The sequence below is a fragment of the Osmia bicornis genome, chromosome 12, assembly GCF_907164935.1.
Source record: "Osmia bicornis bicornis chromosome 12, iOsmBic2.1, whole genome shotgun sequence".
Taxonomy (NCBI): Eukaryota; Metazoa; Arthropoda; class Insecta; order Hymenoptera; family Megachilidae; genus Osmia; species Osmia bicornis.
Window position 1 is genome coordinate 1,481,600 of NC_060227.1, and position 17,674 is coordinate 1,499,273.

At 37.4% G+C, this 17,674-nt stretch overlaps 1 protein-coding gene and 1 long non-coding RNA gene across 4 annotated transcripts in view; one reads left to right on the top strand and one right to left on the bottom strand.

The window, feature by feature from the left end:
• LOC114875018 (cysteine-rich secretory protein 2-like) overlaps nucleotides 1-10,694 on the top strand; it is a 47,173-nt gene extending 36,479 nt beyond the window's left edge. For all 3 annotated transcript variants that reach the window (XM_029184863.2, XM_029184865.2, XM_029184864.2), the window contains 3 exons: nucleotides 2,581-2,726; nucleotides 3,176-3,382; nucleotides 7,003-10,694. In XM_029184863.2, coding sequence (XP_029040696.1) covers nucleotides 2,581-2,726; nucleotides 3,176-3,382; nucleotides 7,003-7,258 — 609 coding nt within the window. In that variant the 3' untranslated portion in view covers nucleotides 7,259-10,694. The remainder of the gene's footprint in view (nucleotides 1-2,580; nucleotides 2,727-3,175; nucleotides 3,383-7,002) is intronic.
• LOC123988378 overlaps nucleotides 1-17,674 on the bottom strand; it is a 41,471-nt gene that overhangs the window by 13,781 nt on the left and 10,016 nt on the right. The window lies entirely within an intron of this gene.

Consider the following 17,674-nt stretch of genomic DNA (forward strand, 5'->3'; position numbering starts at 1 on the left):
TTAACGACCGTGTAACCTGTATTCTCGTTGGAAGTGTCGAGCCGCATTTTCTTTCGTGAAAAACCGACCGGGCTTGCTTTCGCTGCCGCTAACGAACCGTGAGAAAGATACAAAGGCATCCTTTGACAAGTTAACTCTTTATTTGTTAACCTCTTCCTGCTCGAAACGTAATTTTCGCGCGACCAAGTTTAACCCTTTGAACAGTACCAACATTCATTTACTTCTTATCTTAACTTGAACGAGCATATACGTATACTTTCAATTTTATATGGAAATAGTACGTTCCAGATTGAAAATTTTCATTATTGGGAAAATGTAACATTTCAAAAATAAGGAGTAACTGTTTCCATGGCCCGAGGGTTAATCTAAATAATTAATTAAACTTTGGTCGATCGATGTAACGGAAGAAATTTTTGTTTGAAAAACATTTTCAGTCTGCTTCGAGTAGAACCAGTTTTGCGAGATTTTGTACACGTATTTTCCCTTGTATCTGAAAATTCGCAGCCGGCCTTTCGACAAAAACGTGTCCTCTATTCGAGAAACTGGGTCGTAATCCTAACTGCTGAGTGTTATCACACCGGCTCGTACCTACGAAATTTTAAAACGAGTCCGAAATTCTTCGAGTCTTGATTACAATTTGAAACTTTCCCTCTCACAAACAACGAGAAACCAGAGAAACAGAAGTCTCATGCTCGTTTATTCTCCTTGTTATCTGAATATACGCGTCTACGCGTCAAAGAGATTCGTTATCGCGAATAATCAGGATCGATGTATGACTTATGACATTATTTATTATGCATTAACCGTAATAACGCGAAATATCTATGAAACGGAGTAACGATCGGCTTCGTCTACGTTTTAATGGCAATCAACCACGAATTTATCGTTCGACGAAAGCTGCGATGCATTTCTCCGTAATTGCACGAAATGCGACTCATGAAATGGCGTTCACTGGTATTCAAATTATTTTTCTCTTTTAAATTATACAAGTAATAATTAAGCATTGGCTCTAATTGAATTTTCTTATAAAATTGATATCGTGATGTAGCAACAAATTAGGTGAACTATTTTCCATCAGAAATAGGATCCATTAGTTAAATGCAAAGGTGATACCGTTATCGCGATGCCCTATAATTATTTCAATTAGATGGACTTAAGACAATTGGACTAATTACGTTCAGTCGAGCGGCTGCGAAATAGCCCACCCCCCAGCCTGATTCGATCTTCTTTACGAAAGCAATTTAGAGAATTTTTCAGCTGCCCTCGTTTCGCACGCGTAATCAGTTTTACAGAGAACTTGTAAAGCGTTTAGACTCTCCAGGGGAATTTAATTACGCTGCGAAGAAACGCGTTTCGTAGTGTCTTTTCGCTTCGGAGATGTATCGTACCAGTAAAGTGTACATTTCAAACAAATTAAGAGTAAGACCATTTATAATTTCACATTGTTTCAGATATCATTTCATGATATAAAAGTTTTGTAAAAATGTTAAATACCAATACAAATTGAATCCTCTATCATACTATTTATGACAATTGAATCAATTAATTTTAATTCTATTTCAACGCGAACATTTGATATTATTCTACGTCAATTTAACACTAACAATTTTCTCCAAAATCGTTTGGTAATTTATCGTACACAAAGGGGTTAATAAATGTCTCTTTACAAGAGTTTATTTGCAAACAGTCGCGTTCCCTCTATGTATTGTTTTAATCTTCATGGGAACAGTTTTGGCGAATTCACAAGTTTCCTCGGTAAGACTTATTCCTACCAAGAGAACCAGAAGCTTAACATCATGAAGCTTAACAGCCATTCGAGGAGGAGATGCGATATCGTTACGTCGCAGGTGGTTATAAATTTTTACGAGAAAAGTTGGATCGCGATCATTACGACGATACCCGAGGTCTCATTGACCGAGAAAATGAACGACTATTCGTCGGGTAAATGAAAAGCCGTTGCTTTCGTTCGCTTTGCTTTCAAATCATAAATTCATTCGTTTCTTGGCGAGAAAACATTTATCGTTACAATATTCGAAGCATGATTTTCCCTTTGAAGTGTCGGAAAATATTGATCGATCTCGAAATGAATATTCCTTCTTTTACTTTCGCCAGCCGGCCGTCAAGTTCGTTATTTATGGCCCAGGAAAACTTGCAGCTCTAATTAGAGAACGGAAAGGTTCTTTCAGCTTCTCGCTAGCAACTGACATGACACGAATCCCTAAGAGTAACTAAACTTTATACTTACCATTATGCAAACGTAAGTCTCGAATGCAGAACGTGGCTATTTCATACTTGCATAATCTTAGGGCATTTTAAATAGTAAATAGAGATTTCTAATTAACGCTTTGATGAATGCTTTGAATATTATTTTACTTGCCTTTATTTAAAAATTATTAACTCCTGAATAATTTAACATTGTGAGTCAGATCCCTTAGCTTCGTTAACAATGACAACTGTTTGATATCTTGCATTTGCAAGATTTTAGGAGAGAATTGCAGAAACTTAGAATCCAAAAATTTTAGATCTTTAGAACGGCGAGGGATTTATTTTAATAAATCGCAATAAAAATGATTGTTTCAGAAGTGGCACCCAGGCTTGGCCAAAGCAGCACAGAGATGGGCGAACAGATGTCTCGGATTGGTCCACGACAATGCAACCGGCCTATATTTGGATGGTTTTGGACAAAGTGGACAAAACATCTTCATTACAACGGGACGAACACTTTGGTGAGTTTCAAAGAAACTACCCTTCAATTCGAATAGGTATATAAACCGAATCGAAGTTACGATTCAATCACCATTGTTCTGTTTCTACTTAATGATAATTTACTTTCGCACTCGTTCCTCCCCTCAGGGAGCCACCTGTTGATGTTCATTGAACAATTGTCAACGATGTCACTTCCATGTCTTTCTTTAGTTACTAGCTATTTCAATAGAACCAGCTTATCATACTTTTAATTAACTCCATTCGTTTCTTTCAATTGCACAGGTCTTTGAAAATTAAAAAAGCTCTTCATCGAGTACCTTGCATTATTATTATGTCCCCTAATAATAAAAATTCAAATTTTCAAACAAAAGACTTCGGTACATTATAGAATCTAGAATAATCAGATTTAAAATAAAAATGAAACGATTTAGAAATGAAAGAAATGAAAAATGGAATTTTCTAATTACAGGAATTTCCCGATTAGAATGTGGTACATGGAGTACAAAGACTACAAGTTCGGCGACGACGAAAGCAACGACCTGCACGAAATCGGTCATTACACTCAAATCGCGTGGGCCAGCACGCATCTGGTAGGCTGTGGGGTGAGCCATTGTACCGGGAGCAGAGGGCCCCTTGGCAAGGACTTCTTCATGTACGTGTGCAACTATGCCCCGAGGTGAGTAAACCAGGTTAAAACAGACACCGAGACAGAAGAACAAACGTAGCCGCACCAGTGAACTCTATTATATCGTTGTTTGCTTTTCCACCGAGGTGAAACTTTGCTTCACGCGGTTCCTAAGTACCCAGTTATCGCGAGATCTATGCTGGAGAAGCGGTCTCGTCGGCCTCGTAACGATCTCGACTCGAGATTTCACTGAATTATTTCGCGAATTGAATGATCGGGAAGAAACGAGATAACGCGGACAAAGTGTTGAATGAATGTCCAAGGACGGAACACGGAAAATGGTAACGGAAACTTGGAATTTTTGGAATAAAATTTTCTTATCAATAACCAACAGTCGAAGGAAATCATCAAATGGGGTCGATAGAATTTCTTAATCTCTCTGCCGTTCGGAAAGAAATTATCAGGCGAGCATGGTTGCTGCGTAACAGAGAAATTATCACGGGACGTCGCCAGTTTCTCTCACGGTTGGCAGAAATTTATGCAAGCGGCTCATTGTAATCGAAAAGTTTGCCCGCGTGTATCGCGTGCAGGAGGCGGAAGGCCGCGTGCATAATCCGGAAAATTGCGGCCAAGAAACAAATTTATGGGGGCACTCGAGACGCGTTTGCCGAGGGAGGAGGCGCGTAATTTAAATTCTCTTGGCTCGTATTTTTTTTCCTTTCCTCTTTTTGTCGGAATATCGCGGCGAGGAAATATTAGGCGGCCTGCCAGTGGAGAGATAGATAGGCACGCTGTTAAAATAGGGATATTAATAAATTATGATGAAATTAGGAAGAAGAAATTATGGAAACGTAGAATCAGAAGTAAGGTTTAAAAAAGTGTAATGAAAGGATCTGAAAGGGGTCGTTTTTCAAAGCAAACAGGGAAAAACTCCGATGATAATAACGAAAGAAAGAAAGACAAATGGACGTGACGGTGTAGAATAGCGAGACGACAGAAGTAGAACGAGGAATAAATATTGAAATAAATCAGACAGGATAGAAAAGCAAAGAGAAGTGAAAAAGAAGTTGAATAATTAGAGGGTGATAAAGATCGATAGGTCGAAGGAATGAAAGATCAGAAAAGGGCAATTAGAGGGATTGGGGGATAAAATCGCGGGGTAGAAGATTCAAAGAACCTTTGAGAAGAAAAAAAGAGAAGCGAAGGAAAGAAGATTTGTAGAACAGATACAGCGAGATAGGGTAACAGGAAATCGAGAAGAGAAAAGGAAACGAGCCACGATAAAGTAGCGGAACAAGTCGCAGGGAATACCAGTCAGGGGACAATAGATCTTTTGAATGGATTTGATATACGAAGGCGAACGAATGTCCCATAAAGCTGCCTCTATAAATCGTTCAGCTTGTATATTAGGGTATTTCGTGGGAATTTTGAGAGCTTTTGGGATCTATAGTTCAAATTCAAGATCGACCTATCGAAGATTTTATGATTCAGAAAGGTCCTCGAAATTTGAGAAAGTTCTTATGCGAAGGACATAAAATATTGGAGAACTTTCCCCGATATTTCTTGAATTATTATTCCAAAATTTTCTCGAAGGCTACTTGCAATATTTGGAAAATAGGAACTTATAAAAAATTTATATTGCAAATATTGCATTGCATGATTTTAATATTTCAAAGTATTAAAAACTGTTTTTACTGAACCAACAAAGTTCCAAATGTGAATAAATCGTTAACACTGGCGAATTAAAATTCCACCACAATTACAATTCTACCCACGAATGGTAACTACGCGAGGAACAGACTGAAACACGCTCGAATTAACCATCGTACAAATATTTCTGATGTAATTGTCGTTCTTACGGTAGGTAGGAAAAAGGTTTAATGGAAACAGGACGAATTGCGGAAAATGTTACGCGTTTTTTCTTCTGGTACGCGTCTTCGCGACAACCGAGAGAAGTTGCTTTTTACAGAGAAGCACGTTCTTCCTCGACTTCGTTTGACATCTGACCCACTTCGTCTATTTTCTAGCATTTCGCGCGTGTAACTACTTTTTCCGGCCGGGTCTATAAATCTTTCGATGATTGCTTCGCCCGCTGTAAAACACCGGGATACTGACGTTTAATGCTTTCGACGGAGTTTCTTGATTTTCAGAGCGATCGCGTTTGTTAACGACGAACAAGCGATAAAAGGAGAACGATAGTTGTAACGGAGCTACTGAAAAATATTTCAAAAGTGAAAAATGAGAAGTTTTAAAAAATTAGAAAAGATAATCACTTGTTACAAAGAGATTCAGTTTGTCTTTGATTTTCATTCCGAACAAAATAATCCAGGAATTCTATTATTTCTTTACTTGGAAACGGTTTTACATGCGATATAGTTTCTCCTTTTTAAAAAACTTTTGCACCAGACTTAATTGGGAAACCGCGGGGGAATACGCGAAGAGTTAATCAGTTCCTCAGTGGTCGAGATTCTGCGAATGATATTTTGTAAAATTTCTACAAGGAAGTTGGTAATGGTATTATTATACCACGGTACAGTGCTGCTGTAATTATGAACTTTGATGATAAAAGCAGACGAACCTGCTGGACTCATCGTACTTTAACAATACTGTTTAACGTTATTAAATTTTAATAATCTTCTTTATTATACCGTCATCATTTTTTGCCTTCTATCCTTGTACCTTTTCCTTTGTATGTACCTTGATTTACAAGGTAATTAAAAATGCTATTCGAAGTGAATTTTTATTTCAAATTCCAATAAAGAAACTACAAGAAACTTGGATAGACTGGAAAAAAATTAATCATGATAGCAATGTCTAATTTTACATAAAATGTAAGCTAAAAATATATGTATAAAATATGTCCCCGGTGGAAACAGTGAAATTCAACGAAATATTATTTTCCTTGAAAATTAAACAGAGCCTGAAGAAACGTTTCCAGAGTCGTTCATACTTTTAACTCGCAACGAAACGCTCGAGTTACGCTCGATTCTCCTTTCCAGCAACGTTTAATTCCTCTAATTCGAAATCCTTGACCCGCGAGCGAATAATAAATAAACCACGTGACGCGGTCTTTTTTCCAAGCCGTCGCAATTCACTGTTCCACCCTTTCCTTCAACGGGGTGCAACGCAATCTCGTAATTAATTTCGCTGGCGGAGCCATTTGAATTCGAAACTCGCGCTCGTACCGTAAAAATACTCTAAATGTAAATTAATCGCTCTGTTTCGAGATTGGCTTAAGGTCGTTCTCGGCTTCCCCGACGACGACGACGACGACGACGACGACGACGACGACGACGACGCGTAAGACGGCGAGTCGGAGGGATCGGTGCAAGTTGCCCCGACACTTCCGGCCTCGACTCGCTGCTTGGACAACTTAATTGTCTGAAAGTTCGGGCAAAGCTTGCCTCTCTCGAACCACCGAGCGAACTGGGTAAATGCTAGCTTATTAGAGGGCATTTTGCAACGAGTTACGGAGAGGGAGCGAGATTGATGGGGAGAAAGCAAAGGGTTGAACCGTAATTTGTTTGGAGTTTCGAGGAACAGTCCGAGGCTGGTGGCAAATGATGATAAATAAAACTCTACTAATTTCACGCAATACCAATGAACTTATTCATAATTTAACCCATACCGATATTAACCAGGAAAATTTCTTTTCCCTTTTCATTTTTCAGTGGCAACTATAAAGGTCGGCTAGGTCACCCTTACGTGGTGGGCAAACCGTGTAGTATGTGCAAGGAGCATTGCACACGTAACAAGCTTTGCACGAACGCTTGCTATTATACCGATTTGTGGTCGAACTGCGCCGAGCTGGTAAGGACGTTTCGTGCCTGGGTCTGCGAGACGAACACAAAGGAGGGACGGGAACGACGGAAATTCTGCGGTGCTACGTGCAACTGCAAGGACAAGATTTACTATCATCACGGGTAGTGAACGAGGAGCATCGCCGCCAGGTCGAGGCTCTAGATCGCACTCTCTTCGTACCGGTTGATACATCAGCATCGTTGCCAATTCATCAGGATGCATCGACGAGACTGCGAGGTACGAGATCGTTTTCGAACGATTCATGCACCGATCGTGCGGGAATTAAGGTCACGATGAAAGCGGTTTCCGGGTACTCGTCGATCGCTGCTTTCGGCTCTGTACATTCACGAGCAAAGGGAAACGTATTCTGTTTTCTTTTATTTTATTTTTATTCTGTGTTGTGGTATGTGTTTATCGTTTTACAATATATTTCATAATTGACCAATGAATTTTTGCATTTGCGTTAGCCTCGGAGTAAATCAAACTAGTGTACGGAATAATATTTCGCTCGTTTCGTTTGAGCTGGAAAGTTGAACAAGGAAGTAGGGAAGACGTCGAGCAATCAAAAAGCAGATGAGAAAGTAAATTGAACTCGATGAACTTGCTTGCCATGGAACTTCTAGCTGAAGAAGTTTCATTCCGAAAATCTACCGAGTTTAATGTATCATATTGAACATTTCTGTAACAGTAGTCAAAGTCCATAGAATCTTCAGGGAAAATTTGTTGAAATTCGTAACAGTATTAGAATACACGATTACAAACTTAATTGTATTTGACTTTCCACTTTCGGTTCAGAGAAATCTTTTAAAAAATTCATAGAGTTCCGAAACGAGCCGATACGTAATTAAGGCCGTATAATTGAAATTTCATCGCGTATCTAACGACGGTATCCCGAGCCACCAATTAATCATTAAATACCCTAGTCATCGTTCTCGTGTAAACACGCCGCTTTCATAAGGGTTAATCACGTTAATTCTCCGCATCGAGCGATGTTCGGAGCGTTCGGTTCGTTGAGCTCAAAAACGAGAAGAAAATTTCCCTTTGCTCTGTAATTACATTCAACTACGTCATCTCGAAAATTTACTCTATTTTCCCTTGAACACCCTCGTGGATCTATTTAAACTACGTCGGTGGAAAAGCAACCCCTGTCGCCCTGGGGAACGATGGAGAGGATTCGCGAAATAAGGCAGGATCAGGAGGACCCTTTTGATATTTGTAAACGATAAGAGTGTCTATACCAGGTCTGGACAGTTGGATGCCTTTGAGGTATTTCAACTTATTTCCCAGAGGTCAAAATGAGACAAAGTGACACAATATATGAAATGATTGAATGAAAATAAATCAAAATTTTAAGTTCAAATATATATAAAAGAAAACCATGCAGCTATTTGATTGTTTATTTTAAATGTTCATTTCATCTTACCAATCGAGGATTACTACTATTTGACATTATAGTCCTTTAAAGCACACGAATTGTTCAGACTTGGTTTTTATAGACGTGCATGCGATGTGTAAATACGTAAGTAAGCGAATAACAGAAAAAGAAAAAGTGTAAGTGAAACATTAGGAGTATTTACATGGTCGTTTGATTTTGGACGTTAACGAGCCGCCAATAAAAATTTTTTTGTTAATATTACAAGAAGATTATAAAAAGAATGAATTTTCTCTGAAATAAATACTTGAAAACTCTTGATTTTTAAAACGTATACAACTGTTTATGTACAATGATTTTCTTTCATTTTTAAAATATTAAAAATAAGAAAATAATTGAGTGTACATAAAGGAAGAATTGTTTTTATTGGCAGGCTCGTACGTCGCCTAAACGTGGGACTAAAATGTATGAAAGGTAACCGGAAACCCTGTCTTCTGAACGTGTTTAGCGACGTAAATTCAACGATAGTTAGTGTATACAGAAAGACAACACGTTGTATAATTTATTTCATTCGAGCACTTATGAATGCGAACCTGTATTAATTAAAAAAAAAAAAAAAGAAATAAATAAACGAGGAAAAACTGTAAATACATTTGAATCTGTAACATATCGCTGCGGACAATTATTAGTATATAGGAATTTTAATTAATTATTCGCGAATTTTAACCTAATTATAGATCGTTCAAGCTGGCATAATTAACCATACAAAGAATTAAACTTGATTCTTACCTTGTTAATATTGAAGGTGTTAGGCTAAGGGTGGGTGTCTTCCGGAGGGGTGGCAGCTGAGGAGACTTTGAATAATTTTTTCCCTTCACCAAAATTAAGGGTTAATTAACGAATTATTAATAAAAAAAGCAGTGACCAATCACAGCACTCATAATGCGCAAGCTCAAACCTACTGTCCAAGTAGGGGAATCCACTCCTGGAATACATGTTTTGGGTCCCCTTCCAACGCTGCTCCTTCAAGTAAGATGGAACGGTTCCGACTACGTCCCTCCGTCTTTCCTAGCGGCGGTATTGTCTAATTATCGGAAGGGGACCCAAAACATGTGTTCCAGGAGTGAATTCCTCTTTTTGGATAGGCCTGGGCTATGAGTCCGCACTCGACCGTGGTCGCGAACAAACTACTCAGCACGTCGGTTCGTAGCCGACACTCCTACGGCCGAGCCTGCGCAGTGCGCACTATACAGTGTTTTTAATTAATAATTCAGAAACTAAGTTTTAACGAGTATTTTGGTAAAGGAAAAAGTCGTTCAAAATTTTCCTAGCTACCACTCCCTCAAAGGACCCACCCTTAGCTGAACACCCTGTATAACTAGCACTATTTCTAATTTCTAATTTCTAATTTCTATTTCTATTTATTTATTTTTACTTAGGGTTAAATATGATCCTGTCCTATACATAGAATTATTTTGTTATTGTTTTTGTTATACCTTTATATGCCAAGTTAAGTTTTCAAGTGAAGGTGATTATAGTAAAAGGGTTAATAATGCCAAAGAGAATTTTTCCAGCATTCTCTGGCCCTTGAACGATATAATATCCATCATCCATCATTTATCGTGCTAAAATATTTTCCTCGAAACAAGAAAAGAAAAGAAAGAAAAACAATGAATCTACATGCATTCACGAGTGCTCAACAAAGAAATGTAAATTATGGACTGTTTCTCGTTACGCACCAATTATTCATCGATTGCATTTAATGATCGATCGAATCCCTGGGAAAAATGTGTCGTCTAACATTTCCGTAGAATTTGTTTGCTAACGCCTCACAGAAATACTATTTTTCATCACGTTTTTCGAGCCGTAATCGCGACCGTGATCGACGAGAGCGAGATTGCTTTGGAAAGACGTGCGCGTAAGGAATCTAAACGAACAACAAGTAATGGAATGTATGGAAGGAGAAAAGAGTGTAGTTTGTAAGGTACATGTATAGTAAGATGAATACAAACGACAAGTAACAATGTGGATAATAGGAGACACACAACCAGTTAATTGGGTTAAAATGATTAGTTCGAAAGGGTTGATTAATCTTTAACGCGAAATGTAATTCGCGAAACTGTGTCACGCGAAACGTTGTAAGCTGTCATACTTTGTTCACTTACCGAAATAAAGGTCCTGTAAATATTATTTCCAGCGTAACGATAAGCAATTTTAACCCTTTACACTCGCTAAAATTCAATATCATAATTAATAGGTTCATTACTATGGGGAGTCACTTTATGATTTCCGGTGGGTAATTAAAATTTCGACATTTTCAATTATCGTACATTTACTATATGTAAATTTGCATTAATTCTATATTTTATTATTTGCAACCTTGCAATATTGTAAAGAGAAAACTAATTTTGAATACAGAGATGTAATTGCTCATGTAGAATACTTTAGTCTTTTGAAATTTTCATGTTTGTTGGAAAATTTTTAACTTCAATCTCTTCCTTTTTTTTTTTACACTCATGGAGCAATATTCTGTGTAATTATTCGCATTATACGTCATTTTAATTTAGAATAATGGAATGGTTTTACAGAAAGAGAGCGAAAAGCGTCGCGAATAAATTTCTGGGATATTTCTGCGAACGCATTGTTGTTGGAATAATAGTTTCGTCCTTTTATTCTTTTTTCTCTCCTCGTAAAAAGGGAGAGCAATATATTATTTCTGATTGTTCGCAATTTTCTACGTTTCAGATTAAAATAAAACAAAGAAAGAAACCATAAGAAAATAATAATTTCACATTTATCATTTCTCATTAAAGTTTTCACATATTTAATTACATTTTAATATTGTTTCAAAGTAATTTAATAACGTGCACGTTTAATAGAGATTTCATCAATAATTTATTGAAAAAAATACCTCTATTCAAAAATTATTTATTTTGAGACGATCTGAGATAATTTTCTAATTACAGAATCCTTGTTACAAGAAACTCATCCGAGGAAGCGTAATAACAAGTAATAAAACACTTGAAAATACATTATGAATCGCACACGAATCCGAAACTTTATCAATAAATCAAATTAAATGGCACGAAAGGTTCGCCTAAGGAATTAATACGGGGAATACTATCTTTGCGGCCAGTTTAATCGCTAGCCGCTATTTATTTCTTACACGGGAAAGCCGTAAGGATTAAGCGAAATTCTAGAGGAAATAAATCGTCTGCTTTTCGAACAGAGATAGAACCAAACCAAAACGGAAAAAAAAATAATCCTCCATCGACTGTTGTAGAAGGAACGGTAGATTTTCTCTTCTTTTTTTATAGTTGTTCTTGAAAAATGATTGCCTTTTTTTATGGAACCTCTGGTCTCTTTTAATCTTCATCCTATAAAAGGAGGTGAATTTTACTACTCCTTGGTTCTCTCAAAGGAATATTATATTTTTAAAAAGGTAGATAAATACCGTGATATATTTTAAAAGATATTAACCAACGCTGGATCTAATGGTAGGTCTAACGGTGCCTACCCTCATTCATCCAGAATGGCTGTGCAGGTACCGTTCACTTTCAAGATCGATGGATCAATTTCGATAGAACATTCGAGCCGAAAATTTGCCCACACCTGGGACGTGTTTTGATTGCCCCAAGTAAATATCTGGCGATGAAACGCGCTGTGCGTAAACGTTTGCTCACGTTCATAGGCGTTGTATACCTTTCAAAACAAACGATGATAACAATTTGTGTCACTTCGATCTCGATAACTATACGTCAACCGGAAGTAACAGCGCTTTCATCGTGAAGCTTAGCAAATAATATCAGAAGCAATCTCAATTACTGTTGTCAAATTAGAATCCTTCAACGCTTTGAACGCTATGCGACCCATATCTAGGTGATTTATCAGTTTTTACAAGAATGACTGACTATTGAAAGTTATAAAAAAAAATCGTGGATACAGTAGACGGAAAAATGCAGCGTGAGGTGTCAGAAAAGGTTTGAATTATGCTGTGCAGAATCCAAGGATAGAGGGCATAAAGTGGGGCTTCGGAAAAATATAAAGTGCTAGCTTGCAGCAAAAACAGAATCACAGGAAATAAAACTCGATACTGAATTCTCGCCCATGAAATATACAGTGCTGCGAAAAGTTAGAACATACATATCCCATATTTCTGGCATCAACTAGACAAGCGATAAATAATCCAACAGGAACAATCTGAAAACTTTGTGACTGAAGAAAAAAAAAAAATAAATGATATGCAACAAAAACTGTACCAATTTCAATTCAATTTGACGATGCGATGCTCGATCTGAAGAACGTATTCGAATGGGATAGTAAGAAGCAATTGTTCTCAATTAGTCTTAGAATGGATCGTTGTAACAATTAGCTGATAGGTGGTTTTCAGATTGAAAGATAGACAGGTAGATCGATAGCCGAACTTAATTTATCCGTGAGTGGGAGGCCAGTATCGATATCGTCGATGAGCTCGCTGAGAAAGTAGCTTCAATCTTCTCGAAGCGAATGGGGTTCGCAGTTGATTCGCAAACAAGATTCCAGCGAGCTCTAAACGCTCAAACAAAGTGAAGTGGTCGGGCCAGCTGATTTATCGACAGGATTTTCTGCCCTCCTATCGAGATCCAGGGACTTTGCACGGTTATCTCTACCCGCATACACAGACGTATTAATTCGCCATCGGTGAATTGAAATCCAACGAGATTAGCTATTAATATATCAATAATTCGCAAAAATAAACATCGTGAATTATTTCATCCCCCAAGTAAGGACCAGTGAGACAACGAAATTTGAATTTCACTTGATTAAAAATTAATGAAAAATATAACAAGACGCGTTACTAAATGCAAATGGCTTCAAATATCCACAGGATTGAAATCGTTAGTAATTGCCCCCTATCTCACGATCGCCAAGTTTACGATCATCCGAATGGCCGTTAACAAGATCTTTCCGTGGTTCTCGAAGAACACGCATGATGAACGCCAACAAATTGTTTAGCTTTCAACCTGTTCCGTCGTAGCTAGTCGTTATTCCGCTTGGTCGAAGTTGTATTCCGTGCCGAGGGAATTCAATTTCGGGACCTGACTCAGCCGAACAGACGTATTAATGGAAAAGAAAACGAGCCGTACCCCGTGTAATTGCGTCCACCCGTCCAACGAGATATTATCAATTAGGATCCGTTCTCTGTCCCGTCTAATTTCCGTGCAATTTGTTGCCTAGCCTTTCCTACGCTATCTACCCGATACACGGTATGATAATAAATGGATGCGTTTTGTACGAGCTAAGCCACGCTTCTGAATCTCGATAGAACCTCTCTGTAGACTGTTAGAAACGAATATAAATTAAAATCAAATGACTGATTTTAAAATATAGGGAAATAAAAATATTGCAAATTGATGTACCAATTAAAAATTGAAGGTTTCATTAACACCTTCACATGGTGATTATTTTTGAATAATAGAATAACTAATAAAAGAGAAGAGAATGTAGATCTAATCTAGAAGCTGAAATTTAAAAATTAATTAACTGTGATGATAATTATCCCTGATGATAATTACTAAATAATATAATAATCAAAGATTGAAATCAGAATCAGAGGTAAGTAATTAAAATCTCCAGTCAAGTAGAATAATATTAACAAGACGTGCTCCAATTTGTACACTAATGTTCCTTCAAGCCAGTTGAGACAAATGGAGACAAATGATCGATCACGGTGCAACTGGCACAGCCAACTACACACACATACACACAGAGGTTGGAAGTAAAGCAGAACAGGACAAAGCTGACGCAGATCTTCCGATTCAACAAGCTGGCCATCCTACGGGAGTTTCGGCCATCCTGGATGCGCCAACATAAGGTAAGCTCTTCCTGCTCGCAGACCAACTGTGTCAGCAGAATTTCCTAGCTTCCTTGGCTGTAAATCAATGTACAATCGTTTGCATAAATGGCCGCGACGTCGTTCCATTTTTACAGCCCATTTTGCTTCCCTAATCTCACCTCTATCTTCTTTATTTCGATAATTTTTTCAGATAACTTCAAAAGTAGGTCGGAATTTCAACTGAGAAATATTTCCTGTATTTTTAAACGTCCATTACATTTCTTTACAAACGAAACAGATTCATCGACGCTAAAACTCCACTTCTATTTTTATTAAATATTACTTTCCTGCAATTCGAACGCAGCATTTGGATAGTCGAAAAGTTTGTCCAGCTTGCCTTTCCCGTTTTTTCCCACTCGAAATAAAAAAAAAAAAAAAGGAAAAACGAAGCAATATGTGTTCGCCAAATGTTTGCTTACGTTTCAACGGTGCGTTCGCTATTGCATCCGCGAGCATACTAATCGTCGCGACGAATTTTCACGGATTGGAAACGTTGTTTCCGAGTGAACTAACCCGTTGTGCAAACGGAACGGAGAGTTCAATAATAGCGGACAATCAACGGGCAAATGTGGAGAATAAGGAGAAGTAAAAATTCTTCTACGAGCGGAAAGGAGCTTCTTTCAGGTAAAAGTTTTCGTTTGAAAAGCGAGCCGAGTTCGTATCGGTGCTTACAGTTCCGCAACGTTACGCGTTTACTCGTATATGAAGCACGTGCTTGCAAATACGGTATGAAATAAGAGGGTTCAGGCAAACGATATTCACTTTTCTTTCTTCCGTTTGTTCGAGGAAATTTTACCCATTGAATTGTGCAAATATTTGCACGGTATTTATGATACTTTTAAAAAGACTTCGAGCGTAGATTTTACGAACGTCCTGGAAAATAATCTTATATATCGCGTGTAATTTTTATTTTATGATTACAGTGTCGTAATTTTTAAGGAAGAAGTTAGAAAATGGAAGAAAATTAAATTGCATTGCTACAGAAATGAAGGAAAACTAGAAAATTGAAATATTAAAAATTGATAGTTTCATTATTTATAATAATTTTCATCCAAATTTAATTTGCTTTCGTATTATCGTTCACTTTTGAATAGTAGTTAATGATATGCAATCAGTGTACACGAAGAACAAATAGCTTCGAAGAATTAAATAATTGATTAATGAACAAATCCGGGAATCCGAGCATCTGCTTGCATCGCCATCATTTTATTGTTTACATATGTCGTATTGGTAATTGATATTATTTGCTTGAACAATACGCTTCTGCTGGTATGCAATAATCTCGTAACAGTATAATATCATGAATAGCACTCGTGAACAATTGATGGGTAAATTTAACATTCACTCACGAATTTCAACTGATTCATCATTTTACACGTCGCAGAGATAACGTTGAATAATCGGAAAATCAATGGCTTAAACGCTTCAAATTCACTATCACATTTATAACGTTTTCTGCAAATGTTAAAAATAAAAAACGAAAAGCATCTCGTCATTTCTATCTCATATAACTCACGTGTGTTGCAAAACGTGATTTTGAATAAAAATGCTCTTATACTTTTGGCTCGCTGTGTACTTCGAATAAACGTACGACGAGTTTTCGTTGAATGTCGACATTTCAGCAGGATCTTCCTTCGATACCACGAATTCCTTGTGGTGCATAAGCGCGAGTACTATAAAAATGCTAAGCTCGTCGCGAAATGAGATGTCGCGTGTCTTGTTTTTCCATGTTGCGGTTCCTTGATACCGCAACCAGAACCGAGGTATGATTATGGCAAAAGATGCATGCTTTCGTTCCTTGTTACACGAGAATTTGCTAGTCTTCGTATAGCAAGAAGCGGGAAAAATTTTCGATATTTTTCTCCAGGATCCTACAGGAAGATTGCTTTTTCCAGCCATTTGTCGAGAAGGATCAGTACCGTTTTCAGGAATTCACAATTATTGTTGTTGTACGTTGCTGTTTCGAGAATCCCGTATAACTGTCGGCTTGTTTCTCTGTTAACGATCTTGAAGAAATTTTAATGTTATTTTTCTCTGTTGTTCAGACGTGGATTTTATTAAATTTTTTAAGAACTAGTTCAAGCACCTAACTGTGTTACTTGACGAAAGATATTATTTAAATAAGCAAAAATTCATTCTACTTTTGGAAGAAAGTGGTCCTTTCATAAACTTATATGCATTCAAATCTCACTCATAAAATATAATCTTCCTTACATATACGTGAAACATTTTTTAACTAGAACAGAGCAGGAGGACGAAATTAAGAGAGGGTTGAAGGGAGAGATTTCATAACTCAGCGGAGACAGAAACTTTAATGAACAGCCTAAATATAATTAATACTTCATTGTGAAAGTTGAAGGCGCAGAAAATTGAAAATAAGAAATTCTGGACCATATAGGTACATCATTTCTGAATGAAAATAGTTTGGAATAAACTTTGCTCCCTACGCTTAAAATTATCGCATTTTATTTTTTCTAAAAAATAATCTCAATGTCATACGTTTTATTCTTTTCTGGAGCTTCAGCCTTTGTGCGTTCTATTTCCATAGAAAAGAACTTCGTTGATCCATCCACAGAAGAAAGTCCTGTAACTTTCCGATTTCCTCTAATTCAAACTTCTACACTCTCAGATCCAAATCCCTTCTTACTCCATTCGATGAAACGAGTCGCTTCCTTTCATCCAGGAAAATCGAAACCTGCCTTCCTTCCCTATACCTTCAATATTTCTAGGAAAAACAACGAGTCAACTGGTTTTCTGCCCGGTGAGAATTGGCCGAGGCGGAGAAGCAATTCGATGAAATTAGGGTGAAATTGTTAGGTCAATCCGCAAGTAACTAATTTTTGGATGAAGTATCATTTATTGTGCATTTTTTAATGCACAATGTTTGGAAGAATGGAAAAATACGAATCGATGAAAATCAATGTATCGATCATTTTCTGTTTTCGTTTCAGACGATATTTTCGTCGTGCATCGAAATTTTATTCTTCATTTTTTTTCTCCATGGCCGTCCAACGTAGAATATAAATCGGGGAAGCAATTTTCGTTGTAATTACGCTTTTCCCTCACGCCCCCGAAATAATTCTGCCACGGAGCTTCCTGTTTTCCACTTCCGTCCGCCCGTTCTACGCCACCCCTGAGAATATTTTTTTCCTTCTATTTTTTTTTCCACCTCCTTCTGAGCTCGTGCACCGAACTTCCCTGACGCTGCTCAGAATTTATATTTCTTCTTTATTATAGTCTTGGCAGAATGTTTATTCCTTTTTTGTACGCATAAATCTCACTGTTTTTTGATTGT